Source organism: Ornithorhynchus anatinus, chromosome 11 (genome assembly GCF_004115215.2).
Source record: "Ornithorhynchus anatinus isolate Pmale09 chromosome 11, mOrnAna1.pri.v4, whole genome shotgun sequence".
Classification (NCBI taxonomy): Eukaryota; Metazoa; Chordata; class Mammalia; order Monotremata; family Ornithorhynchidae; genus Ornithorhynchus; species Ornithorhynchus anatinus.
This window is the reverse complement of record NC_041738.1, coordinates 41,083,757-41,109,721: the sequence shown is the minus strand read 5'-3', so window position 1 is coordinate 41,109,721 and position 25,965 is coordinate 41,083,757. Positions and strand designations below refer to the sequence as shown.

At 48.1% G+C, this 25,965-nt stretch overlaps 2 protein-coding genes across 3 annotated transcripts; one reads left to right on the top strand and one right to left on the bottom strand.

Moving 5' to 3' along the window:
* Positions 1-1,656: 1,656 nt before the first annotated feature.
* On the bottom strand, positions 1,657-12,870 carry CHMP1A (charged multivesicular body protein 1A). Its single transcript, XM_001511185.5, has 7 exons — positions 12,753-12,870; positions 8,046-8,065; positions 5,056-5,133; positions 3,500-3,646; positions 2,982-3,110; positions 2,561-2,748; positions 1,657-1,696 (listed from the first exon to the last, which is right to left on the bottom strand). Exons 1-7 carry the CDS (start codon positions 12,757-12,759, stop codon positions 1,675-1,677), a joined length of 591 nt encoding a protein of 196 aa, XP_001511235.1. The 5' UTR covers positions 12,760-12,870; the 3' UTR covers positions 1,657-1,674.
* A 222-nt stretch (positions 12,871-13,092) lies between these two features.
* SPATA33 (spermatogenesis associated 33) lies at positions 13,093-19,887 on the top strand. 2 transcript variants are annotated; one of them, XM_029074651.2, is made up of 3 exons: positions 13,093-13,187; positions 16,852-17,025; positions 19,523-19,887. In XM_029074651.2, exons 1-3 carry the CDS (start codon positions 13,100-13,102, stop codon positions 19,717-19,719), a joined length of 459 nt encoding a protein of 152 aa, XP_028930484.1. In that variant the 5' UTR covers positions 13,093-13,099; the 3' UTR covers positions 19,720-19,887. The 2 variants fall into 2 exon arrangements, with proteins under 2 accessions (XP_028930484.1, XP_028930482.1); XM_029074649.2 differs by having other exon boundaries at positions 13,094-13,187; positions 19,508-19,887.
* The last annotated feature ends 6,078 nt before the right edge of the window (positions 19,888-25,965 follow it).

Genomic DNA, 25,965 nt, shown 5'->3' with positions numbered 1-25,965 from the left:
TTTAGACACAACAGTTGTACAAAGAATATCAGTCCCAACATGAGTGTGAGTCCTCGGAGACACTTTGGCATCCCTGATTGAGACTCTGAAGGAGGAAAAAGGCAACTGAACACATGCCTTAAGAGCATCAATCTATGTGATGATGTTTCTTAACTTATTCTAAGCAGTATAGGGGTTGGAAAAAAGCTTGGCCTTTTATACTGTCCCTCTGCCTAACCAAAAACGCTGTTTTCAAAGAGAATAGTGTCAATTTCCTAGAAAATGCCCAAATTCCTTTTACAGCCAGCCTGACAGCAGCTTTAGCAAGATCAAACAGACAACCCCATTCACCCCTCATTTGTTCTCCTAACCAGACTACTTGCAGTGAAAGGAAAAGTGGAAAGTCAACAGTCTTGCACAAACGAGACAAAAGAGCTAAACCCTCTTAGAGATTATTGGCAAAGTTCTGAAGACACAGATAGCTTTTGTGCTTTCCCTGATTGAACAGGGAGAAGGGGCCTCGGGTAAACCCATACGTTTATGTGTACTCGTTTTTTTAATGGATTTTTTTCTTTTGCTACAAATCCACATATGATCCCAATTGTGGTTAGAGGGAGAAAGCAGCATCTGATCCAAGGGGACCGAATGGGGAGAGAAGTCTTAATCCCAAAGCGGATGCACACTGATGCCTCTCCCAAAGCACAGGCTTCAGGACAAACACAGGTCCATGCCAGCCAGGCACGGAAGGGCTTAGTTATTGGCTTTTCCACTAGTTGGTCTACTTCCGAACTGTGTCCAAGAACTGACCACTCCCCAGAAGGTCCAGCTCCCTCGGGCGGACCACTTTCAGTTCCTGAGGGCACATTGTTTTTTTAAAAAAAGGCCATAGGATGGGAAGTTTTACGTGGGCACTTGACATTCAGTTTCTGGGCACATCGGCAAAGTCAAGCCCCATCCCGACAAAATCCAGGAACTCTATATGCACACCGCTGAGAGCACCACCAAACCCCGCCCCAATGAACAGATCATTTCTAACCTAGAGGCCGTTGCGCTCAAACACTCATTTAAGTTGCCTTTTGCTTTTAGCCAAAACAACGGCACGACGGAGCAGTAAGGAAAACCGCCGTGCATTTAGTCCTGCCCGATTACCAGGTACCGGAGAAAAGGCCAATTCGATTCTGTACGGCAAAGAGAAGCAAAGCCCTAGCACTCGATACACTGGGAACATAAAGACTCGAGCACCGAACTACCAAACACCCAAGAAGTCCGCCGGTAGTGTTTGGATTAAATCGAGCGTTCCTCTGGGCATGCGGGGGGGGAAACTGGTTTCCTTTTGGAACGCCGAGACGGCTGGGATGCAAGTCCTGTCCGGCTTCCTCCGACCCACACCCAAAGCAGAGCTGCCTGTGGCCCGAGGCAGCACTTCCCGGCCAACCTTTTGGACACGGCCGGAGGGACAATGCCCGACGGCCCCCGCACCTACAGAAGGACACAACTCCCACACCGCTAGGGCGGCGGGAGTCAGAGGGAGCCGACGGAAGAGTAGCTGGGAGGTGGCTTCTCTTTGCAGTGCCGGAGGAGGGGTGAGATACAGTGGGGTGGGGAGGGGAAGCTGACGCAGCTTAGCTTTCCTCCTCTCCCTTTCCCGTGCGTGATCCGTGCAGGGAAAGCAGTCCATCGGGCCGGGAATACACTTTAATTCCGTAAGGCAGCCAACCTGGAAAAAACAGAACACAATCACTAAGGGGAGGGCAACGGAAGGAATTACGGTCATGTGAGTGAAAGCGTGATGGTCACCACCCCACCGCGGTCTACGGTTCCACTGAGAAGTCCTGAACAGAGAACTGGATAGGAGCGAGGTGGGCCACGTGGGTTAGAAACACGATCCTGGGAAAACATACAGCTCCGACGCAATAGGGGACTGGAGTGAATTTCTTATGGGCCTCCACTCTGCAACTGAGCCCTGCTTTGGGGCCTCTGGCTAAAGGAGAGTTTTCAGTTTGGCTTAAATGATCACAGACCTTCCCCGTGAACCTCGGGGAAGTTGCGGAATCAGAAACTCGTCCCGCTAAAAGTGACAAGAAAAATCGCCGGCCACTTCGGGCACTAAAAGAAGAGAAGCTTGAGAGATTCTTTTGGAAGACAGACTCTCCTCAAAAGAGACTCTTTAGAACATTTTAAGCTTCCTGTTCTCTTTGCCTTTATTCTGGAGCAGCCCGCCAACCAATACCATTATCCTCCACCAAGATGGCTAGAGAGCCAAGCAGGCTTACTTAGAAACGTTTCGGGCCTGGGAAAGGGAAAGCTCATGGGTGACCTTCAGGGTGTTACTCTATAGCCTGCTTTAGAGCCCCTCCATATTGCTGAGGGATTCGCCTCTTGGTTCCCCAAATGATGATCCCTAGCAGGAGTTCAATGAGCTCTGATCCCAAAGACGGTGACAGTGTTATGGTTAAGGATCTCCGGGAAACCCCATCAAATCAATACCCACAGGATCAAGAGCAGAGGCAGTTCGGCACCCAGGAATGTCCCGGATTTCCGGCTCAGAAGTTCATTTTGGGGCAGGGGCGGGGAGACGAACCTCCGGGATAGCTGGTCCTCCTGGCTCCGCACCGAGCTCTCCCCGACGGCGGAAGCCCCCTCGGGAAGCTGGCTCAGCTGATCCAGGACCTCCAAGCCGTTCTCTTCGGCGATCTGCACGATGAGGCTGTCGACCTGCTCCTGAGGGGTGGTCAGCGTGGTGGCGGAGCTCATAGAGTCCTCCATCACCTGGTGGGGGGAGAGAGACCATCGTTCGGTACGGTCCTCTGCACACAGTGAGCGCTCAACAAATACCACCGACTAGTTGATTTTGGGAACCCAATAAGGGAGTCAGGTTACATCACCCTTCAGCCCACTATCCTACTCCAACTGCCAACATACTCAGGAAATTCGGCTCCGCACCCCGAAGAGAGTCCTTCTCTCTCTCTTTCCCCTCCGTCCCGCCCGCGCAGGTTACTCACCGAAGTGTGAACATCCAAGTTCTGAACTTGCTGTTCGAATTTATCCATCACGGCTGAGACCTTCTGCAGGTCCATGGAGTTTAGCGCTTTGTCCAATGCTTTGGTCACCTGAGCCATGTTCTTCGTCACCTGAGCGGCAGGTGGAGAGAAAAACATGGAACCGAAGAAGAAATTAAGACAAACTATCCCAGCGGAACAACTTCCGGAATCGAGAGCTCCGGCCGTTTCCCCCGCCAATAGGAGGGAGGAGGCTGGATCAAGTCTCATCTTGGGACTGGCCGAACCCAGCTTTAGTTAGCTCTGGGGCTGAGTCCGGGCCCACACGCTTTGTCACGGCCCCCAGTTCCAGCCCGGGCTCACGTGGGGCTCTTGGAATTTGGGCCCACAAAGAGGTGTAAGGGCAGGACAGAAACCATTTACCCTACCCTGGCAGAGAAGGGGGAATCTAAAGCCAAGGGATGGGCAGGGAAAGGGCTGAGATGATCTAGGGATCCAACCAACCCCCAGGGGCCACTCACCCCTTTCATGGTCACTGCTGTCTGGACCTTGGAGGCCACGGCATCTACCCTGGAAGCCATCCGGAGCCAGTTTAACCCTTCGTTCTTCTTGCGGATGGCATTCTCTGCATAGACCCGAGCACACTCCACATTCTTCTGCTGAAGAGCCTGTAGCGAATAAGGGAAGAACTTTCCCATCTCTTTCTCGCCACCTCCCGCCAAAGCCCTTAACATTCCCATTTTAACTCTTCCAGTTATTTGCAGATGAAAAATAAATGTGTGTGGGGAGGGCGGCAAGAAAGCTTAACACTTCCTGATTCACATTTGAGCTGACCAGATTGTCCATAAAGGATCCAAGTGTTTGACTTGCCCAAGCTGGTAAATAAGCTAAAAAACCACCTTCGGAGCTAAGAAAACTAATCTGCGCTTATGTTTTCTTACTAATGCTGAACCCCCAGGGCCCTCCCTAAAACTCTTTTCCACATGGCTGGGCCAAGAGACCCAAAACGTCCACCCGGTGCCAATAACACGAGGGATGAGCTCTCGTGAAGGCCCGCGTCAAGGAAGACTCATACTGTGGTGCCAGTCTGTTCTGCCAACATAGCAGGCATAATTTCAAATAGTTTCCTCACTGACGAGGCCTGCAGAGCCCAGATACGCTTACCTCACACTGAAAACACATATCAGGGCAGAACTAAGTGTATCTACTCAGTCTCCCCTAAGGCACGACAAGGGACGAGATGGGAAAGGGTGGCTTATTGAATTAAATTTCTCTTAAGCAGCTGCCTGATTTTCCAAAGATCTGGGGCCTGTCTAGTCGAATTTAACATGTATCAATAAAATGTTACTGAAAACCCTCAAAGGGAGATTTTATGGCTTATGCAAATGCTTTAAGGAGAAGAAAATGCTTCCTGGAGGAAGGGAAGGATTAATCAGCTGAAAAAGGAGCAAAGGGAGCAATTGGCAGGCAGTATGGTCTAACGGAACCAGAGAGGGGCAGGAAGTCAGAAGATCTGGGTTCTAGTCCCAGCTCTGCCCTTGACCTATGGTAGGGCCTTGGGCAAGTCACTTAACCTCTCTGGACCTGTTTCCTCATCTCTAAAATGGGGATAATAATAACTGCCTTTTTCTCTCTCAAAGGGATGCAGTGCTGTCAAGAAAAAAGGGGACTACTGGTGCGAATGCATTTTGGAAAAATAAAAGTGCTTTACAAAAAAACAAGGTGTCGCTATCATTACTCTTTGGGTACTGAAGATGGAATACAAAGATACTGTGAATGCATGAGGGAAGGGGAAATGTAGATATAACAGCTGAAAAGAGTTCCCTCAAACTTTCATCAGATAAAAGGATCCTTCGCCACGGAACCACAGGACAAGTTACAGGCCCTGCTTGAGTTTGTAGTGTAACCTCCATTTTAGGATGAAAAGAGCTACTCTATAAACACTACAGCACCCTGGATACTAAATATTAATAATAGTAGTATTAAATCTAAGTGACCAAATGGGAGGTCTGATAAGCAAAATGAAGTCACCCCAAAAGCAGGGTTTCAAAACGACTAGCTAAGTGAAACACCCCACCTTTTTGACTTTAGCTTGCTCACTCTTTGAGTCCTTTTCAGCCTTCTTTGACAGTTTCTCCAACTGTTTTGCCGTGAACTAAGGAGAAAAAAAGAAAGTAACATTCAGTTTGGGGAGGGAAAGAGTCACAAAATCAGAGCTAGGCAAGACTGGCTTGGGTCTCCAGGGTTGACAAATCTCTCTTCCTCAAGAGAATCCCCCAACCCTGCAGTCTCCGTCTCCGCTGCCTCTCACTGCTATCGATCTCTTATAGTTAAGGACACCCGCTGCCTGTTGGTGCGGTACAAAACAGGAAAGATGAAGTGCCTGCTGTTCGGCATATTCTATATTGCCAAGCCTGTACTAAGGGCTGGGGTAGATACAAGATAATCAGGTTGAACACAGTCCCCGTCCCTCACGGGACTCACAGTCTTAACCCCATTTTACACATGAGGTAACAGAGAAGTGAAGTGACTTGCCCAAGGTCACGCAGCAGACAAATGGCGGAGCTGGGATTAGAACCCAGGTCCTCTGACTCCCAGGCCCTCGCTCTTTCCACTCAGCCCCGCTGCTTCTCACTCCACGTCCACTGGAGGTCAAGAGCAAGACCTCAACTGTCGATCCTAATCGTCGTCGTTCTTGCGGGAATAGTTCCAGAACACAACTGCAAATACTCAGAGGTTCGGGGATAACGTTCAAGAACTTCTGATGGGAGCAGTCAGTCTGGGGAGAACAGTTTCCCAGAAGAGCAGTACAGCATAAAACCAACTTTGTGGTGTCTTGGGCCAGGAGTACAGAAAACAGAAGGAACCAAACTGGACCTAAGACACATAAGTGAGGGGGACTAGATCGGACAGGATGCCCTCATGTCTGACAGGCTCCGACACACCAAATTAAAGAAACTTTATGATCCCTGTGGATCCATCATAACAATTCAATAGGTGTTAAAATCTGAATCTATGGAGTTTCAGAGGATTTCCTGTGGTCACATTTTAAATAAAGACTATGGTATTCTCCCTCAAACATCTCCTTTTCATGCCATGTTCAAAGATCAAGTTCTCTGATCCAGACTTTGGGGTACAACCACATTGAAATGCTGGGAACATCTGGGGTTTTTTTTTTTTTTTTACAGTATTTGTTAAGCATTTACTATGTGATAGGCATTGTACTAAGCACTAGGTCAGATATAAGATAATCAGATTGCACACGGTCCATGCCCCACATGGGGCTCACAGTCTTAATCCCCATTTTACAGGTGAGGTAACTGTGGCACAGAGAAGTTAAGTGACTTACCCAAGATCACACAGGAGACCGGTGGCAGAGCCAGCATCAGAACCCAGGTCCTTCTGACTCCGAGGCCTGCGCTCTATTCACTAGCCCAAACCGTTTCTAATCTAGTTGACTGTTCTTATGCCAGTTGGCCAGCGTGGATGGACCCCAGCCTGCGATACATCAGCTGAGAACTTTTCGACCATGTTTACAAACCGTATCCCCGCGGCCTCAAGCTTTCACCTAAAGAATTCCCCTTGACCCCGCCTGCCACACCCAGCCTCTCCTCCCCTTCCTCCTGTCTCCCGCCCCACAACCGCCCACAATAAACCGCTCCTGGGTGCACAGCGCTGTACAAGGCATTTGGGAAAATACACTGGAGACAAAAGATGCGGTCTCTGCCTTCAAAGAAAACTAGTCATCGGAGCTGGAGTCAAGGGAGCCAAATAGAACAGGAGAGAAGACAAACTTCGTCTGCTGTCACCGTGACTGGTTTTCCAGAGTTGCGGGGGCAACTCCTTGCTGTGCTCTCGCTAAAAGGACACACACTAGAGAAGCAGCATGGCGTAGTGAATGGAGTACGGGCCTGGGAGTCAGAAGGTCGTGAGTTCTAATCCCAGCTCTGCCACATGTCTGCTGTGTGACCTTGGGCGAGTCACTTCAATTCTCTGTGCCTCAAGTTACCTCATCTGCAAAATGGGGATTAAGACTGCGAGCCCCATGTGGGAAAGGGACTGTGTCCAACCTGATTTGCTTGTATCCACCCCAGTGCTTAGTACAGTGCCTGGCACATAGTAAGCTCTTAAATATTATTATTATTAACAAGGACGCTGGTTGGAAAGAAGGGTTGGAGAGCAGTGGCAGCCAGACCTGTTTTCTTCTCAGCTTTTATAGTTGTAGCCGCCTCATTTCTACCTGGGTTCCCTGAAGTTCCCACTCTGGCAGGACTTCTGGCAAAGAGCAACTCAGAGCTGTTGGCCTTATCCCCAAGAGTCTTCAAAATATTCCCAGGGGTAGAAAGACAAGGGAAAGAAGGCAACAGTAAACCACTTCCATATTTGCTACCAAGAAAACCCTGGGGATATGTACACCAGAAAAACTAAAGATGAAGATGAGATGTTCTGGAGAAAAAAAGTCCATAAAATCGCCATGAATCAGAAACGACTCCAAGGCATTTGACCACAACGAGGACAAGGATCCCAATACGTGTCCCTTAACGTGACAATCTCCGTATTAGCTGAAGGGGCAGCTGTAAGAAGAGAGAGAGAACTAAAGAAAAGGCAGCTGAAGCCCCTCGTGGTTCAACCAGAAGGAAGAAAAGCCAGGTAGGAGGGAGTGTTCCCAGGGTGAACGAATCACCACGGTAGAGGATTTGTGGAAGACCCTCTCGAGAAGAAACATGTTAAAGCTCAAAGACAAGAATGGATATGAAAAGCCCTGCAGTAGCTGTTTCCTACAGATAACAAATTCTCTCATGTGTGCAATTCTATGCAATTGATCTGCTTCTGCTCAGCTCCAGACTAGCAGGAGATTAATCAACCATCAAGTCACTCAATAATCCTTCCTTCTGGTTTTGTCATCGGAACAGTACTGCTTTGAATGGCCATCACACAGGCTTATCATCTACACTGCAACTAGCCCAGAGCTTAGGGGCTCTAGGTCTGAGGGACTTATACTATTAATCACCCATTTAAATTTCCAGGACAGAGTCGAGGGGCAAACGTTATCATTTTGGCACATACCTTCAACTGGAACAGTGTATCTGTAAAAAGAGATAAAACAAAAGTTTGAGGAATTTAGAAGAGACTGTTTTAAGTTGCTTGCATAATGTCCTTACCAAAAATAACTGGAACTGGAGAGCTGGAACTGAGGTGTTTGTGTGTTTTCTTTACTCTCTTTCATGCTCTGCATGGCAGTAACCATCTTTCTTCCCCCAAAATGGATGCATGAGAGAGTGAGGAAGGGACGGATTATGAAAAGAGCCCCACTCCGGGTAGAGTCTTAGAGAATGTGCTGCTTTGCCTCAAAATTATCTCCAAGGGCAAACTACAGCACACCCCCGCCCCCATAGTAGAATCAGCTTTTACTGAACAAAAAGGCAAGTGCCTAGAAAAAACATTAATGTAAAACAGTCGCCCTAAAATGACCAGCCCCATTCAGATGAGACAAGAGACTCCTCTAGTATTAATAACAGCATTAACTGAGTGTCCTCCGGGTGAATTTCTTTTTTAATGGTATTCGTTTAGCACTTCCTGGGTGCCAGGCTGTGTATTAAGCGCTGGAGCAGATACAAGATAATCAGGTTGGACACGGTCCCTGTCCCACCTGGGGCTCACGGACTTAATCCCAATTTTAGAGATGAGGGAACTGAGGCACAGAAAAGCTAAGTGACTAGCCCGAGGTCACCCAGCAGACAAGCTGCAGAGCCAAGATTGAAACCGCACTGTAGTATATGAATGCATCTCTATCCACGGGACATTTTCACACTAATGAGAGAGGCTAGCATACAAATATTTAGAGTCTCTATAAAGTGTTCCAACAAGAAGGGAGCTGCTAGTATGCTAATATAAAGATCTGCAGAACCGTACCACAGGGCAAAATTTATCTACAGCGTAATTATTGTCTGGCAACATGCCAAATGCAAGTTCATATTTAAACCATTATCGGAGAGGTCAGATAATTCCCTGAGAAGAAATAAGCAAATGCAATCAGGTCTTATACCAACTCTCCCTCCCACTAGAAAAACAATAAAACTATTCTCTAGAGAGGGGTTTTCCCTTTTGTACCTTCTTCCTGAAATAATAGTCTGGGGGGAAAACACCCTGACAAACTCTGTTTTTCCCTTACCATCATCAATGGTATTTATTGAGCACTTACTGTGTGCACTGAGCTTCGGAAAGTACAACACAAGAGAGCTAGGTGACACATCCCCTTTATCATAACAACCTAGAGAAACTGACCCCTAAGAAATAAGGATGCTCTCTTTACCAACTAATTGTGAAGCGCAAATAAAAGTCCCTTTTCTACATGGTGACCACAACCTACTCCCACACCAAGGAAATCAAACGGGCTTCTAAAATAGGGGGAAAAGTTGATCGTTGAAATGCAAACCTTCTTCAAAATGGAGGGAATAATAATGTGACGTTGGATTTGCTGCACGTGAGTGTGGTGGAGCAAATCAAGGTGAGAGTTACATAGAGGAAAAAGCCATCCCGCTTCTCTGAATCGCTTTTAGAGACCCCTGGGGAAACTGGCAGCAGTCTCGGAAACAGGTGACACGCTGTCAGCCTGAAGATTTGGTGAAAACAGCAGCTGCCTCAGAGCATTTCCTTCATCATCATCATAATAATGTTGGTATTTGTTAAGCACTTACTATGTGCATCATCATCGATGGTATTTATTGAGCGCTTACTACATGCAGAGCACTACACTAAGTGCTTGGGAAGGTACAATACGGGAAATGGACCCCAAACAGCTTCTGTTCATTCATTCGATCGTATTTATTAAGCGCTTACTGTGTGCAGAGCACTGTACTAACTACGGTACCGTACAGCAATACAGACGAACAATCCCTTCTGTTCCCTCCGCCTGGCCCTTTGCTTGCCTGGGGGTTATTTTTGGTGACTCAATCAGGGATAGTGAGCGCTTACTATGTGCAGAGCACTGTAATAAGCGCTTAGGAGAGCACAACAGAATTAGGAGACATGTTCCCTGCCCCTAAAGAGCTTACAAACTAGAGTGAAAGCCTTAGAGCTGAAGCCACCGATCTCAGGGAGTTTGAGGCGAACGGCGTCCTCTCTGGGCCACGTTGAGCCCCTCTGGTCCAAGCGGAGGGCAGGCCCCTGGAATGTGAGATTGCTGTGGGCAGAGGACGTGTCTACCAATTCTTAATAATAATAATTATGATATCTGTTAAGCACTTACGATGGGCCAGACACTGTACTAAGCGCTGGGGTGGTTACAAGCAAATCAGGTTGGACACAGTCCGTCCCTCGAGGGGCTCTCGGTCTCAATCCCCATTTTATAGATGAGGTAACTGAGGCACAGAGAGGTGAAGAAGCAGCGTGGCTCAGTGGAAAGAGCCTGGGCTTCGGAGTCAGAGGTCATGGGTTCGACTCCCGGCTCTGCCACTCGTCAGCTGTGTGACTGTGGGCCAGTCACTTCACTTCTCTGGGCCTCAGTTACCTTGATTCTATTTAGTTGCCATTCTTTTTACGAGATGTTCTTCCCCTTGACGCTGTTTAGTGCCATCGTTCTTGTCTGTCCGTCTCCCCCGATTAGACTGTAAGCCCGTCAAACGGCAGGGACTGTCTCTATCTGTTGCCGACTTGTTCATCCCAAGCGCTTAGTACAGTGCTCTGCACATAGTAAGCGCTCAATAAATACTATTGAATGAATGAATAAAATGGGGATTAACTGTGAGCCTCACGTGGGATGACCTGATTACCCTGTATCTACCCCAGCGCTTAGAACAGTGCTCTGCACATAGTAAGCGCTTAACAAATACCAACATTATTATTATTATCCCTGCTCCGCCACTTGCCAGCTCTGTGACTTCGGGCAAGTCACTTAACTTCTCTGTGCCTCGGTTCTCTCATCTTTAAAATGGGGATTAAAACTGTGAGCCCCACCTGGGGCAACCTGAACACCTTGTATCCCTCAGCGCTTAGAACTGTGCTTTGCCCGTAGTAAGCGCTTAACAAATACCACCATTATTATTATTATTATAATGGGGCTCGCAGCCTCAATCCTCATTTTACAAGTGAGGTAACTGAGGCCCAGAGAAGTGAAGTGGCTTTCATTCAATCGTATTTATTGAGCGCTTACTCTGTGCAGAGCCCTGTCCTAAGCGCTTGGAAAGTACAATTCAGCCACAGAGACAATCCTAAAGTCACACAAGCGGGAGGAGGCGGGATTAGAACCCATGACCTTCTGACTCCCGAGGCCTGTGCTCTATCCATGACGCCACGCTGCTTCAAGGCCCGGGCTTGGGAGTCAGAGGTCATGGGTTCTAATCCCGGCTCCGCCACTTGCCAGCTGTGTGACCGTGGGCAACTCACTTCACTTCTCTGGGCCTCAGTTCCCTCATCTGTAAAATGGAGATGAAGACTGGGAGGCCCACGTGGGACCACCTGATCGTGTAAACCCCCCCCCCCCCCCAGCGCTTAGGACGGGGCAGCTGAAAAGGCAACACCAGTGGGGAACAGTATGGTGGAAAGCAGCACGGCCCAGTGGAAAGAGCCTGCGCTTGGGACAACCTGATCACCCTGCATACCCCCAGCGCTTAGAACAGTGCTTTGCACATAGTAAGCGTGTGCTTTGCACACAGTAAGCGCTGAACAAATACCAACATTATTATTATTACTAAGCGCTTGGGAACCTACGAGAAGCAGGTTCAGTGGAAAGATCCCGGGCTGGGGAGTCAGAGGTCACGGGTTTGAATTCCGGCTCTGCCACTTGTCAGCTGTGTGACTGTGGGCAAGTCACTAACTTCTCTGTGCCTCAGTGACCTCATCTGCAAAATGGGGATGCAGACTGTGAGCCTCACGTGGGACAACCTGATGACCCTGTATCTCCCCCAGCGCTTAGAACAGCGCTCTGCACATAGGAAGCACTTAACAAATACCAACATTATTATTATTATAGTAAGTGCTTAATACCAACATTATTATTGTATCTACCCCAGCTCTTAGAACAGTGCTCTGCACATAGTAAGCACTGAACAAATACTAACATCATTATTATTATTTCTATAGTAAGCGCTTAACAAATACCATTATTATTATTGCTACTGTATCTACCCCAGCGCTTAGAACAGTGCTCTGTACATAGTAAGCGCTTAATACCAACATTATCGTTATTATTATTGTATCTACCCCAGCGCTTAGAACAGTGCTTGGCACATAGTAAGCGCTGAACAAATCAGAGGTCATGAGTTCGAATCCCGGCTCTGCCACTTGTGTGACTGTGGGCAAGTCACTTCACTTCTCTGTGCCTCAGTTCCCTCATCTGTAAAATGGGGATGAAGACTGGGAGCCCCACGTGGGACAACCTGATGACCCCGTATCTCCCCCAGCGCTTAGAACAGTGCTCTGCACATAGTAAGCGCTTAACAAATACCAACATTATTCTTCTTGTCAGCTGTGTGACTGTGGGCAGGTCACTTCACTTCTCTGGGCCTCAGTTCCCACATCTGTCAAATGGGGATGAAGACTGGGAGCCTCACGACCCTGTATCTCCCCCAGCGCTCTGCACATAGTAAGCGCTTAACAAATACCAACATTATTATTCCCCAGCGGTCTCCCATCCAAGTAGTAACCAGGACCGACCCTGCTTAGCTTCGGAGATGGGGCGAGATCGGAAGCGCTCAGGGTAGTGGGGCCCAAGCGCTTAGCGCAGTGTCCTGCGCAGTGTAATGGCCCAATCCCCCCGAAGGGGCCACGTCTTACCGTCCATGGCGAGCAGGAGGGGCCGGGGGGCGACTTCAACGACGGCAGCAGCGGCGGCCGAGCCTCGGCCTCCTCCCCGGGCAGCCCTTCCGGGTCCCTTCCTCCTTCCGGTTTCCCAGCACCCTCCGCGAGAGGAGCCGGCTCCCCTCCCGCCCTGGGCGCCGCCATGTTGAGCTCGGCCGACCACGTGACGGGGGGGGGTCAACCCTGACCACGTGATGGGGGTCAACCCCCCCCGGCTCCACTTCCGCGCATGCTCCCTTCGGTTCCCCGCGTCGACCCCCCTCCCCTGGGCCCCGCCCCCCTGCGTAATGACGTCACGCCCCTGTGTTTGAGTCACAGAGCAGATGTTAGGCCAAGGCGTTACGTTGGGCAAAGCGTTGGGGGGGTTGTGGGTTTCATCTATGGGACTTAACAGAAGCAAGTCCATGTCAGGTAAAAGCAACTTTTAAGCTTCGGCCCTTAATAATAATAATGTTGGTATTTGTTAAGCGCTTACTATGGCCAGAGCACCTCAGGTTGTCCCACATGAGGCTCCCAGTCTTCATCCCCATTTGACAGATGAGGTCACTGAGGCCCAGAGAAGTGAAGTGACTCGCCCACACCCAGCTGACAAGTGGCAGAGCTGGGATTCGAACTCACGACCTCTGACTCCCAAGCCCGGGCTCTGTCCACTGAGCCACGCTACTTCTCTAGACCCCTCTTCCTTAGGCCGTAGTCCTTGGCATCTTGTCTCCCAACTCCATTGGGTTGGATTCTCCCAGGTGCTTAGCGCAGGGCTCTGCGTATGGTAAACACCCAAGAAATACCATGGATTGATTCGTTGATTGATGTGAGCGGGAGCAACCGAGCTCCAGGATCCAAGTCGAAGCCTGGCCACCTTGCCTTTAATCAGCATTTGTGGATCTCGTGTCTCTTTTAGGCCGGAAAGCGGCGCGAGGATGGGGAGTTAGAACTGCTCAGGGATCAGGGAACATGACTGCCAACTCTGTTATAATAATAATAATGTTGGTATTTAAGTGCTTACTATATGCAGAGCGCTGTTCTAAGCACTGGGGTAGATACAGGGTGATCAGGTTGTCCCACGTGGGGCTCACAGTCTTCATCCCCATTTTACAGATGAGGGAGCCGAGGCCCAGAGAAGTGAAGTGACTTGCCCACAGTCACACAGCTGACAAGCGGCAGAACCGGGATTCAAACCCATGACCTCTGACTCCCACGCCCGGGCTCTTTCCACCGAGCCACGCTGCTTCACCCTGTTATCTCGTAGGCTCCCAAGCGCTTAGTCATAATAATAATAATGTTGGTATTTGTTCAGCGCTTACTATGTGCAAAGCACTGTTCTAAGCGCTGGGGGTATGCAAGGTGATCAGGTTGTCCCACATGGGGCTCACAGTCTTCATCCCCATTTTACAGATGAGGCCCAGAGAAGTGAAGTGACTTGCCCAAAGTCACACAGCTGACAAGTGGCGGAGCTAGGATTGGAACCCATGACCTCTGACTCCTCTGACTCCCAAGTCCTTGCTCTTTCCACTGAGTCACGCTGCTTCTCTAGTACAGTGTTCTTCACCCACTAAGTGCTCAATAATGGTTGATTGGTCAGCCCCAACGATGCTAAACTAGTTAATACTGTACAATATATGTACGCGTTACGTGATGCCTTTCATTAGAGGATCTTGAAGCAGTCAACTGGCAGTTGTCAGTAGGCACTGTCCTCGTTTTACAAATGAGGATGCTTATGTGTTCCTTCAGTCTCAGTTGTAATTTAGTAGCAGGAATAAAAATGAATTCAGAGGACTCAATTCCCTACCATAGTCTTTCCAACAACTAATATATTTGCAGATAGGAGGAAGAAGGAAAAGGAATATGTATATGAACTTATACTTAAGGACTGAGGCATGAAAGACATGTACAAAAAGGCCATGGGAGGGGTTTTATGGTATTTATGAAACACTCTGTGTCTAGCACTGTTTTACACACTGGGATACATACAAAATAGGTTAGACATGGTCCCTGCCCCACATAAGGCTACAGTCTAAACTGGAGGGAGGAGGATTTAATCCCCGTTTCACAGATGAGGTAATTGAGGGACAGAGAAGTTAAGTGACTTGCCCGAGGTCACATGGCAGAGAGGTGGTGGGCAGGAAACATGTCTAATATGTTCTTCTATGTCTACCATGAGAAGTAGCATGGCGTAGTGGATAGAGCATGGGCCTGGGAGTCAGAAGGTGTGAGTGCTAGTTCCAACTCCACCAGTTGTCTGCTGTGTGACCTTGGACAAGTCACTTGACTCTCTGTGCCCCAAGTTACCTCATCTGTAAAATGGGGATTAAGACTGTGAGCCCGACGTGGGACAGGGACTGTGTCCAACGCATTTGTAACCACCCCAGTGCTTAGTACAGTGCTTGGCACATAGCACTTAACAAATAACATTATTATTACCAACTCTGTTATATTGTACTCTCCCAAGTGCTGAGTAAAGTGATCTGCACACAGGAAGTGTTCAATAAATATGATGGAGCGGGCGAGGATTAGAACTCAGGTCCTCTGACTCCCAGGCCCATGCTCTATCCACTAAGCCATGCTGCTTCCCCAGAAGTGGCAGTGAGATCTGGGTATAATCTGGGTAGGTTAGAAATGAATCAGGGAAAGCCTCCTGGAGTAGGTGTGATTTCAGCACGGATTTGAAGATGGGGAGAGCAATGGTCTGCTGGATTGGAAGAAGCAGAGAGTTCCAGACAGAGGGAAGGGTGTGAGCAACAGTTGGTGGTAAAGGAGATTAGTTTGAGAGGAATAAAGATTGTGAGCTGAGGTGTGATGGGAGGAGAGAGTGGAAAGATCTGATTGAATTACTTTAAAGCCTATGGTCAGAAGCTTCTGGTTGATTCAGAGGGAAATGGGGAGCCATTGGAGGCTTTAGAGAAAAGCCTGGGCATCAAAAGGACTTGTGTTCTAATCCTGGCTCTACCACTTGTCTGCTGTGTGACCCTAGGCAAGTCACTTCATTTTTCTGTGCCTCAGTTACCTCATCTGTAAAGTGGGGATTAAGACCCTGAGCCCCATAGGGGACAGGGACTCTGTCCAACCCAATTTGCTTGTATCCACCTTAGTACTTAGTACAGTGGCTGGCGCATAGTAAATGCTTAATAAATATCATTATGATGATTATTGTTATGCAGAAAGACATTTTAGAAAAATGATCAGGACAGCAGAAAAATATGGACTGAAGAGGGGAGAGGCCAGAGGTTTGGGTAATCAAGTCGGGACAGGACATGTGCCTGGCCCAACATGGTGGCCGTTTGGATGGAGAGAGAGGAACAGATTCTGGAAAAATTGTGGAGGAACAACCAGCTGGATTTGACAATACACAATATGGGGGTTGAAAGAGAGGGAGTGTGCTTAGTGGGCAGAGCACAGTCCTAGCAGTCAAAAGGACCTGGTTTCTAATCCCAACTATGCCACTTACCTGCTGTATGACCTTGGGCGAGTTGCTTAATTTCTCCGGGCCTCTATTACCTCATCTGAAAAATGGGGATTGAGACTGGGTGCCCCATTTGGGACAGGGACTGTATCCAACCTGATTATCTTGTAACTACCCCAGGCCTTCCCAGCCTGAGCCCTCCCTTTCCCTCTGCCCCTCCTCCCATCCCCATTCCTCCTCCTCCCTCCCTCTGCTCTACCGCCTTCCCCTCCCCACAGCACTTCGTATATATTATTTATTACTCTATTTTATTAATGATGTGTATATATCTATGATTCTATTAATTTGGATGGTATTGAGGCCTGACTACTTGTTTTGTTTTGCTGTCTCCCCCTTTTAGACTGTGAGCCTGTTGTTGGGCAGGGATTGTCTGTTTCCAAATTGAACATTCCAAGCGCTTAGTACAGTGCTCTGCACACAGTAAGCACTCAATAAATATGATTGAATGAACCAATCTTAGTAGAGCGCCTTGCACAGAGTGAGCGCTTAAAAAATTCCAGCAATAAAAGGGAGGAGTCAAGCCGTAAAACCAACGTATTGACCTTCTGAGACCAAGGATGGGCTTCCCCGGATGTCAGTTGTTGCTAAGCCGTTCTGTTGCCTATCCATCTATTCCAGGTGAATTTCCAAATAAAGTTCCCAGCAGCACTTCCAAGGCTAAGGAAAAACAGCAGGGACTTGTCTCCCAGGATCCTACCCATAGCTCTTCAACCACCCCCGACTGTTCTGTTTTCAAAAAGACAAGAAAATCTTTACGAAGTATAGTTGAAGACCAACCAGGAAAAAGCACAGGTAGGGCCTAAACCAGGGGAGAAAAATCTTTTCACTTTCTGGCTCGATTCCAATACATGACGTGGCCGAGTAATCGACGGTGAGTCTTCTTCATCCAGGGGGGTGAGAACCTTTGCTAGAAAACCTCTTGCACATTTTGTCCGTGAACGTACGATAGCACACCTTTTCTAGTCCCTTGTCATTTAGGAGAGCGTTGCTCAGCCATCAGTGGTTAAGAAGGAAAAGATATTTGCTAGAAAAAAATATATTTATTTACAAATATATATAATATACAGAGAGGATATTTGGAGCCAGTTAAACCTCAACTCATGTATTCATTCAATAGTATTTATTGAGCGCTTACTATGTGCAGAGCACTGTACTAAGCGCTTGGGATGAACAAGTCGGCAACAGATAGAGACGGTCCCTGCCGTTTGACGGGCTTACGGTCTAATCGGGGGAGACAGACAGACGAGAACAATGGCGATAAATAGATTCGAGGGGAAGAACATCTCGTAAAAACAATGGCGACTAAATAGAATCGAGGCGATGTACAATTCATTAACAAAATAAATAGGGTAACGAAAATATATACAGTTGAGCGGACGAGTACGGTGCTGTGGGGATGGGAAGGGAGAGGTGGAGGAGCAGAGGGAAAAGGGGAAAAAGAGGGTTAAGCTGCGGAGAGGTAAAGGGGGGATGGCAGAGGGAGTAGAGGGAGAAGAGGAGCTCGGTCTGGGAACGCCTCTTGGAGGACGTGAGTTTTAAGTAGGGTTTTGAAGAGGGAAAGAGAATCAGTTTGGCGGAGGTGAGGAGGGAGGGCGTTACAAGACCGCGGGAGGACGTGACCCGGGGGTCGACGGCGGGATGGGCGAGACCGAGGGACGGTGAGGAGGTGGGCGGCGGAGGAGCGGAGCGTGCGGGGTGGGTGGTAGAAAGAGAGAAGGGAGGAGAGGTAGGAAGGGGCAAGGTGATGGAGAGCCTCGAAGCCTAGAGTGAGGAGTTTTTGTTTGGAGCGGAGGTCGATGGGCAACCACTGGAGTTGTTTAAGAAGGGGAGTGACATGCCCAGATCGTTTCTGCAGGAAGATGAGCCGGGCAGCGGAGTGAAGAATAGACCGGAGCGGGGCGAGAGAGGAGGAAGGGAGGTCAGAGAGAAGGCTGACACAGTAGTCTAGCCAACCTCTTGTTGGGGTTGGCCTCTGAGATCATTTAAAGGAAATGCCATTTGGTCTCTTAATGAGTACCTCTCTATTCATTTTTAAAAATAAAATCTTGAGTAAAGAGACCCTTTGAGAGGGCAGCAGCTCCATGTAAACTGAGAGGATACAGAAAATGGAAAAGGATCAATATGGAGGGTTAGAGGTTTCCAGGGTCAGAGCAAGCGACAGTTGGTGCTGAAGAGGTGTACCCTGTTAAGAAGGTTTGAGGAGCCAAATTTAAAGGGTAACATAACAGGTTTATTTGGGGAGGAGGAACAAGAGAAAAAGGAAGCAAAGAAATGTCACCTTTTTAAGGAGTTTCTTTAAAGCTCCGAAGTGAGATAGCTTCTGCCAGAGCCTCGCTGACTTTGGCTGTGAAAGGGATAAGGAAACAGGAAGTTTGAGGGACAAGGGGAGGAAGTCATTTACAGAGTTGTGAGAGAGAGCCTCCAATTGCTAATATTCTGGGCTCTTCACCTGTTTAGCCTAAGCCTCTAGAGCTAGCCAAGAGCCCTATGGTCTTCCGCCCAGTTCCTCTAGAGTTTCTACTGCTCCAGGCTACAGTCCTGGAGCAGCGGGCCCATGGATTTCCCAAGTAGCTCAGCAGGTGCAGCCTCAGAAGGAGCCAAAAGAAAACAGGTGAGGAGGGAGTCCAGGAAATATTGGTGGGCATGGCCAGGGAGCCGAGGGCGCCTTGGAGGGAGGGTTGTGGGCTGAGGGAAGCAGGAGTAAAAGCCAGATTGTGGGTTAGAAGGCAGCAGGATATACCTAAAGCCATTCCTCTCCTCCAGAGATTACTAAAACCCTGTATTCATATTTTAGAAAATCCTGAAAAGTCTGACAACCACCTAACCCCCTATTTTCCCTTGTCTTAATTAGTCCAATAAAAAATGATTTGCTAAGTCCTGGAGCTTTGCCAACCCCCAGGAGGTTTAATTCGAGAACAACTTCTCCGATACCTTCTTGAAACTATTTATATGTTGTCATGCTTTTCTTATCCCTGAACTCTGTTCCTCTATCCCGGAGTCCTTAGCTAACTAGAGCCAATGGAGTTGACTTCACTGAATTAAACGTCACCTTTTTACTGCATTGAGGAAATAGTCATTGAGGGGGTTTCTGGGCTACCTCACATTTGAATTGAGTCCATTTGGAAAGTCCAGGGGTGTTATTTGATTGATTTCTGGGTGCCCTGTTTCTTTTGCTCTGAACCACTCATCACCGACCTTTAGATGCCACAGAACCAGGAGTTATTTGTAGTGCTGACTGGCATTTTTGAGTTAATTGGTTTGATTTTCCTCCTAGAGTTCCTTCCCACAGGTTCAAAGGAAAAGAGGAAAAAGCAGCTCATTCCTAAAATCATCATCACTCCAGCTTCAAGTGATGAGAATTCCTCTTCAGAGTTAGAAGAAAAGGAGCAAAAAACCATCAGGGATCAAACTGATTACGGTCCCTACTACCGACACAGGAATCCCAGCACAATAGAGGCCTATCAAGTTGATCCCCGTGACAAATGAATTCCAGCGACAGCAGCTGCAGGCGGGAGGGAGTGAGGCACCTCCATTTTATCGTGACAAGTACCAAAAGACTGAAATCTGAAGTGACCTCAGAGACGAAGAGCCGGCACCCCATTAGAAGCTGCAAACTTGCACCTTTTAAAATAAACTAGGCTCAGTCCCAATGAACCATTTTGGTTTCCTTTCCCCAGGTCCACGGGATACACAGAGGAGTGAAATTGGCGATTGCCTAGAAAGAGAGCTACGAAGCACGTTTTTACACAAACGCATTTTGAGTATCTTTGGAGATGCCAAGTCATTAATAGGTAGATCAACAGACCTTCCAAAATCAGATGAAAAACAGTTGGGTCTTTGCTGTCCAGAACTTAGGACGAATTTGACGTTCTGCCAGCAGATAGTGACAAATTGATGGCGATGAAATATCGGCTGTACGGTCCGGTCATTGCCGAATTCCATTCTTCATCATTTCCCTCATCAAAATCAATCAGTTGGTGATCTCAATTGGCAAAGGACTCTCATTAGGGTTGGAGTCAGGCACAGTGTTAGGGTCAAAGTTAGGGCTGGGATAAGGGTTAGGGAGAAAGCATGGAAGTTATGGAAACAGCTGCCAATGGATCAGTTTTGTTGAAGTTTGGACTGTTGGCAACTTAATATTAAATGATTGGTTGGGAGTTAATTGAATAATAATAATTGTGGCATTTGTTAAGTGCTTACTATGTCCCAGGCACTGTACTAAGTACTGGGGTGAATACAAGCAAATTGGATTGGGCAAAGTCCCTACGATGATGGTCTTACTATGTGCCAAGCACTGTTCTAAGGTAGATACAAGGTAATCGGGTTGTCCCATGTGGGGCTCCCAGTCTTAATCCCCCTTTTTACAGATGAGGTAACTGAGGTGCAGAGAAGTTAAGTGACTTGCCCAAAGTCACCCAGCTGATAAGTGGCAGAGCTGGGATTAGAACCCACGACCCGTGACTCCCAAGCCCGGGCTCTTTCCACTAAGCCATGCTGCCCTACCCCTCGTGGGGCTCAGAGTCTCAATCCTCATTTTACAGATGAGGTAACTGAGGCACGGAGAAGTAAAATGACTTGCCCGAGGTCACAGAGCAGACAAGTGGGGGAGCCGGGATTAGAACCCATGACCTTCTGACTCCCGGGCCCGCGCTCTATCCACTATGCCCATATATTTTTAGGGTTTTGGTTTCTAAAGATTTGCCAGCATAAAAAATATGAATTCTCCCTTCTCTGATTTGGGAAGATGAGAGCACTCTGAACTAATGCCTTTCTGTTCCATTTTAAATGAATTCCTATCATTTGCATTCCTGTCACTTAGACTCCCAATTTGCACATGGTGAGCTCACTTAAAATAATAATAATAATGTTGGTATTTGTTAAGCGCTTACTATGTGCAGAGCACTGTTCTAAGCGCTGGGGTAGATACAAGGTAATCAGGTTGTCCCACGTGAGGCTCACAATTAATCCCCATTTTACAGATGAGGTAACTGAGGCCCAGAGAAGTGACTTGTCCACGGTCACACAGCTGACAAGTGGCAGAGCGGGGATTCGAACCCATGACCGCTGACTCCCAAGCCCGGGTTCTTTCCACTAAGCCACGCTGCTTCCCTAAAACAAATATCCAATTTGAGAAGCAGGGTGGCCTCATGGATAGAGCACCAGCCTGGGAGCCAGAAGGACCTGGGTTCTAATCCTGATTCCCCTACTTTGTTCTATGACCTTGGGCAGGTCACTTCACTTCTCTGTGCCTCTGTTACCTCATCCTGAAAATGGTGATTGAGACTGAGAGCCCCATGTGGGACCGGGACTGCGGCCATCCTGATTAGCTTGTATCTACCCCAGCACTTAGTGCACGGCACAAAGTAAGCGCTTACCAAAAACCATGAAAAAAATCTTAAACAAAGGAAATATCTTTATATATATGTTATTAAATATTCACTCCTTGGCAGATCTCCAGCTGTATAATGGGAATGCAGTCATGCTACCTGCCCGTCTCTTCTTAGAGCTAAATTGGAGATAAAAGATAGAACACGTGAAAAGTACTGTGAGCTCCTCCAAAGAAAGATTCTATTTTTTAAAAATATGCATTAGGTTGCATCCCTGTTCAAGATGCCCTTTCAGAAAATGTTTCTGAGTAACCCCTTGCTGCTCAGCAAAAATCTTTAGGGTTTTACAACCCGATTTGAAAATGGAAAGAGGAGACGGATTGTTACTCGGGAAGGATTTTTTTTTGGACATCCGGTCCCTACACTAATAAACATAACTTCTCATGGAGGCTTGAGGTTGACTCATGGAAATGGTCTTATCTTAAAAACATATATATATACAAATATACCCATATACACATGCCCTCATGGGATTGGGCACTGAACACACCATAAGTACAAGCGCCTAGTGCAGTGCTCTGCACACAGTAAGTGCTCAATAAATACAACTGAATGAATGAATTATTCCTGGCATTAAAACATTTCTCATTTAATGGAAACAAAATGGCTTGTTTAGAAAGGGGAGAGGTTAAGTGCAAACAATCAGGGGTATTTAATGAACCCTCATTGGATGCGGAGCTTAGATTTTGGAGTTCCTTACCTTAATAATAATAATAATAATGTTGGTATTTGTTAAACGCTTACTATGTGCCGAGCACTGTTCTAAGCGCTGGGGTAGACACAGGGGAATCAGGTTGTCCCACGTGGGGCTCACAGTCTTAATCCCTATTTTACAGATGAGGGAACTGAGGCACCGAGAAGTTAAGTGACTTGCCCAAAATCACACAGCTGACAAGTGGCCGAGCTGGGATTTGAACCCATGACCTCTGACTCCAAAGCCTGGGCTCTTTCCACTGAGCCACGCTGCTTCTCTAATCTGTTCACCCCGATTATCTTCTATCTGCCCCAGCACTTAGGACGGTGCTCAGCACAAAGTAAGCACTTAAAAATACCAATATTATTATTATTACTAGTAGAACACCCTACTAAGCACCTGGGAGAGTACCATAGAGTAAGCAGACATGATTCCAGCTCTCAAGAAGATTACAATCTATTACAGCAGCTTTGCCGTAATATATATTAGATGATCAACTACTAGATTTTAACCTATACTGTTCACTGTCCCCTCTCAGGGTCACACCTGGAGAGCTCCCAGTCCTCTACCGGTCTCGACTACGGGAGGGAAAGTGAGGCAGAGGTCTAGCCATTCCATTCCTAGCTTGGGCAGTGGCTAGCGAGTGGAAGGGCATCTCCTACAAGCCAAAACTCACCCGTGCTGGGCAGCAGCGGCAGGGGAGAGAATCAAGGGGCTCTTCAATCCCGCAACAGGTGCCAGGCGGGGGGAGACTGCCCTCGAAACCTGTGGCAACATGTCAGTCCCTATGACAGATGATTGACTGATTGGCTCTGGCTCTGCTGATCCCCAGCCCCCGTTGGAGGGAAAGTCCTGTAATCAATCAAGCAATCGTATTTTCTGCAGTGTGGCCCGGTGGAAAGAGCACGGGTTCGGGATCCAGAGGTCACGGGTTCTAATCCCGGCTCTGCCACTTGTCAGCTGTGTGACTGTGGGCGAGTCACTTCACTTCTCTGTGCCTCAGTTCCCTCATCTGTAAAATGGGAATGGAGACTGTGAGCCTCACGTGGGACACCCTGATGACCCTGTATCTACCCCAGCGCTTAGAACAGCGCTCGGCACATAGTAAGCGCTTAACAAATACCAACATTATTATTATTACAGAGCACTGTACTAAGCGCTTGGGAGAGTACAGTATAACAGAGAACCCATTCCCTGCCCACAATGAGCTTACAGTCCACGGGGTGGGGACGGACATTAATAAAAAATAAATTACAGATAGGTACACAAGTGCTGTGGGGATGAGGGGGCTGGTGAATAAAAGGGGCAGTCAAGTGTTAATGAGTGTTATGCACACAGTAAGCACTCAAAAAATACCGTTGATTGAATGTGCTATTTGCTTTTACTTCCCAAGTGCTTAGCATTTACTCAGCCCTCACGGGGAACAACGTCCTGGACTATTTATTGCTATTAGCCCTACTAATATTACTAGTGCTTATCTTACGCTGTCAAGTAGTCTCCGCCCACCTCCGTCTGCAAGTGGACAGGTAGTGTATCCATCGAGTTTTCTTGTTAAAAATACAGAAGTGGTTTACCGTTATCTTCTGTCTTCTTCCGCGCAGTAAACTTGAGGCCCCATCCTCGACTCTGTCCCATGCTGCTGCTGCGCAGCACAGGGGAGTTTTGACTGGTAGCTATTGCTATTAATAATTATTATAACATTTAAATGTTTACTATGTGTCAAACACTCAAGTGCCGGGGTAAATACCAGTTATGTTGCACTCAGTCCCTGCACAACATGGAACACGCAGTCTAAATAGGAAGAACGGGTACGGAAGCCCCTTTTTACATTTGAGGGAACTGAGGCACAGAGTAATTATGGGACTTAACCGAGGTCACACAACAGGTATGTGGCATAGGTGGGATTAGAACCCAGGTCCTCTGACTCCCAGGCTTATGCTCATCCCGCTAGGACATTCTGCTTCCCTAGTACTATCGAGAGGGAGGCCCCAGACCATGATTCAGAAACAACTCTCGCAACTCCACTTTGGCCCGTTCTGTCATCACTGAGGGCACCAGGTTTGGGGGAAAAAACCAAACCAAAACTTTAATTCCTGCCAGTTTCTACTTCCGTTATCATTAATGGCCACACCTACCCGAAATTTAATAGAGAAGCAACGTGGCCTAGTGGATAGGGTTGGTGCCTGGGAGGCACAAGGGCCTGGGCTCTAATCCCCTCTCCGCCACTTGTCCGCTGTGGGACCTTGGACAAGTCACTTCACTTCTCTGGGCCTCAGTTCCCTCATCTGTAAAATGGGGATTAATAATAATAATAAGTAATAATAATGGTATTTGTTAAGCGCTTATTACGTGCCAAGCACTGTTCTAAACGCTGGAGCAGAGACAAGGTCATCAAGTTATCCCACATGGGGCTCACGGTCTTCAACCCCATTTTACAGATGAGGTAACCACGGCACAGAGAAGTTAATAATGATGGTATTTGTTATGCGCTTACTGGGTGCCAAGCACTGTTCTAAGCGCTGGGGTAGCTACAAGGTGATCAGGTTGTCTCACGTGGGGCTCCCAGTCTTCATCCCCATTTTGCAGATGAGGAAACTAAGGCACAGAGAAGTTAATAATAATGCTGGTATTTGTTAAGCTCTTAGTACGTGCCAAGCACTGTTCTAAGTGCTGGGGTAATAATAATAATAATAATGGGGTAGCTACAAGGTCATCAGGTTGTCCCACATGGGGCTCCCAGTCTTCCTCCCCATTTTCCAGATGAGGTCACTGAGGCCCAGAGGAGTGAAATTCATTCATTCATTCAATCGTATTTGTTGAGGGCTATGTGCAGAGCACTGTACTAAGCGCTTGGAATGGACAGTACGGCACCAGATAGAGACAATGACTTGCCCAAAAGTCACAGAGCTGACAGGTGGCGGGGGCGGGATTAGAGCCCACGACCTCTGACCTCCAAGCCTGGGCTCCGGCCACTGAGCCGGACTGCGACCTCCCCCACCATGTAGGACATGAACGGTGTCCAACCTGCTTAGGTTGCATCTACCCCGGCGCTTAGTACAGTCCCTGGTGCATAATGAGCGCTTACCAAATAGCATAAAGCAGCGTGGCTCAGTGGAAAGAGCCCGGGCTGGGGAGTCAGAGGTCATGGGTTCGACTCCCGGCTCTGCCCCTTGTCAGCTGGGTGACTGTGGGCAAGTCACTTCCCTTCTCTGGGCCTCAGTGACCTCATCTGGAAAATGGGGATGAAGACTCTGAGCCTCACGGGGGACCACCTGATGGCCCTGTATCTCCCCCAGCGCTTAGAACAGTGCTCTGCACATAGTAAGCGCTTAACAAATACCGACATTATTATGATTAGCATAAAGCAGCGTGGCTCAGTGCAAAGAGCCGGGGCTTGGGAGTCAGAGGTCATGGGTTCGAATCCCGGCTCTGCCCCTTGTCAGCTGGGTGACTGTGGGCAAGTCACTTCCCTTCTCTGGGCCTCAGTGACCTCATCTGTAAAATGGGGATGAAGACTGTGAGCCTCCCGTGGGCCCACCTGATGACCCTGTATCTCCCCCAGCGCTTAGAACAGGGCTCCGCACGTAGTAAGCGCTTAACAAATGCCAACGTTATCTCTGGTGCGGTGGCCGGTCGGCGGTGGGCCTTGGC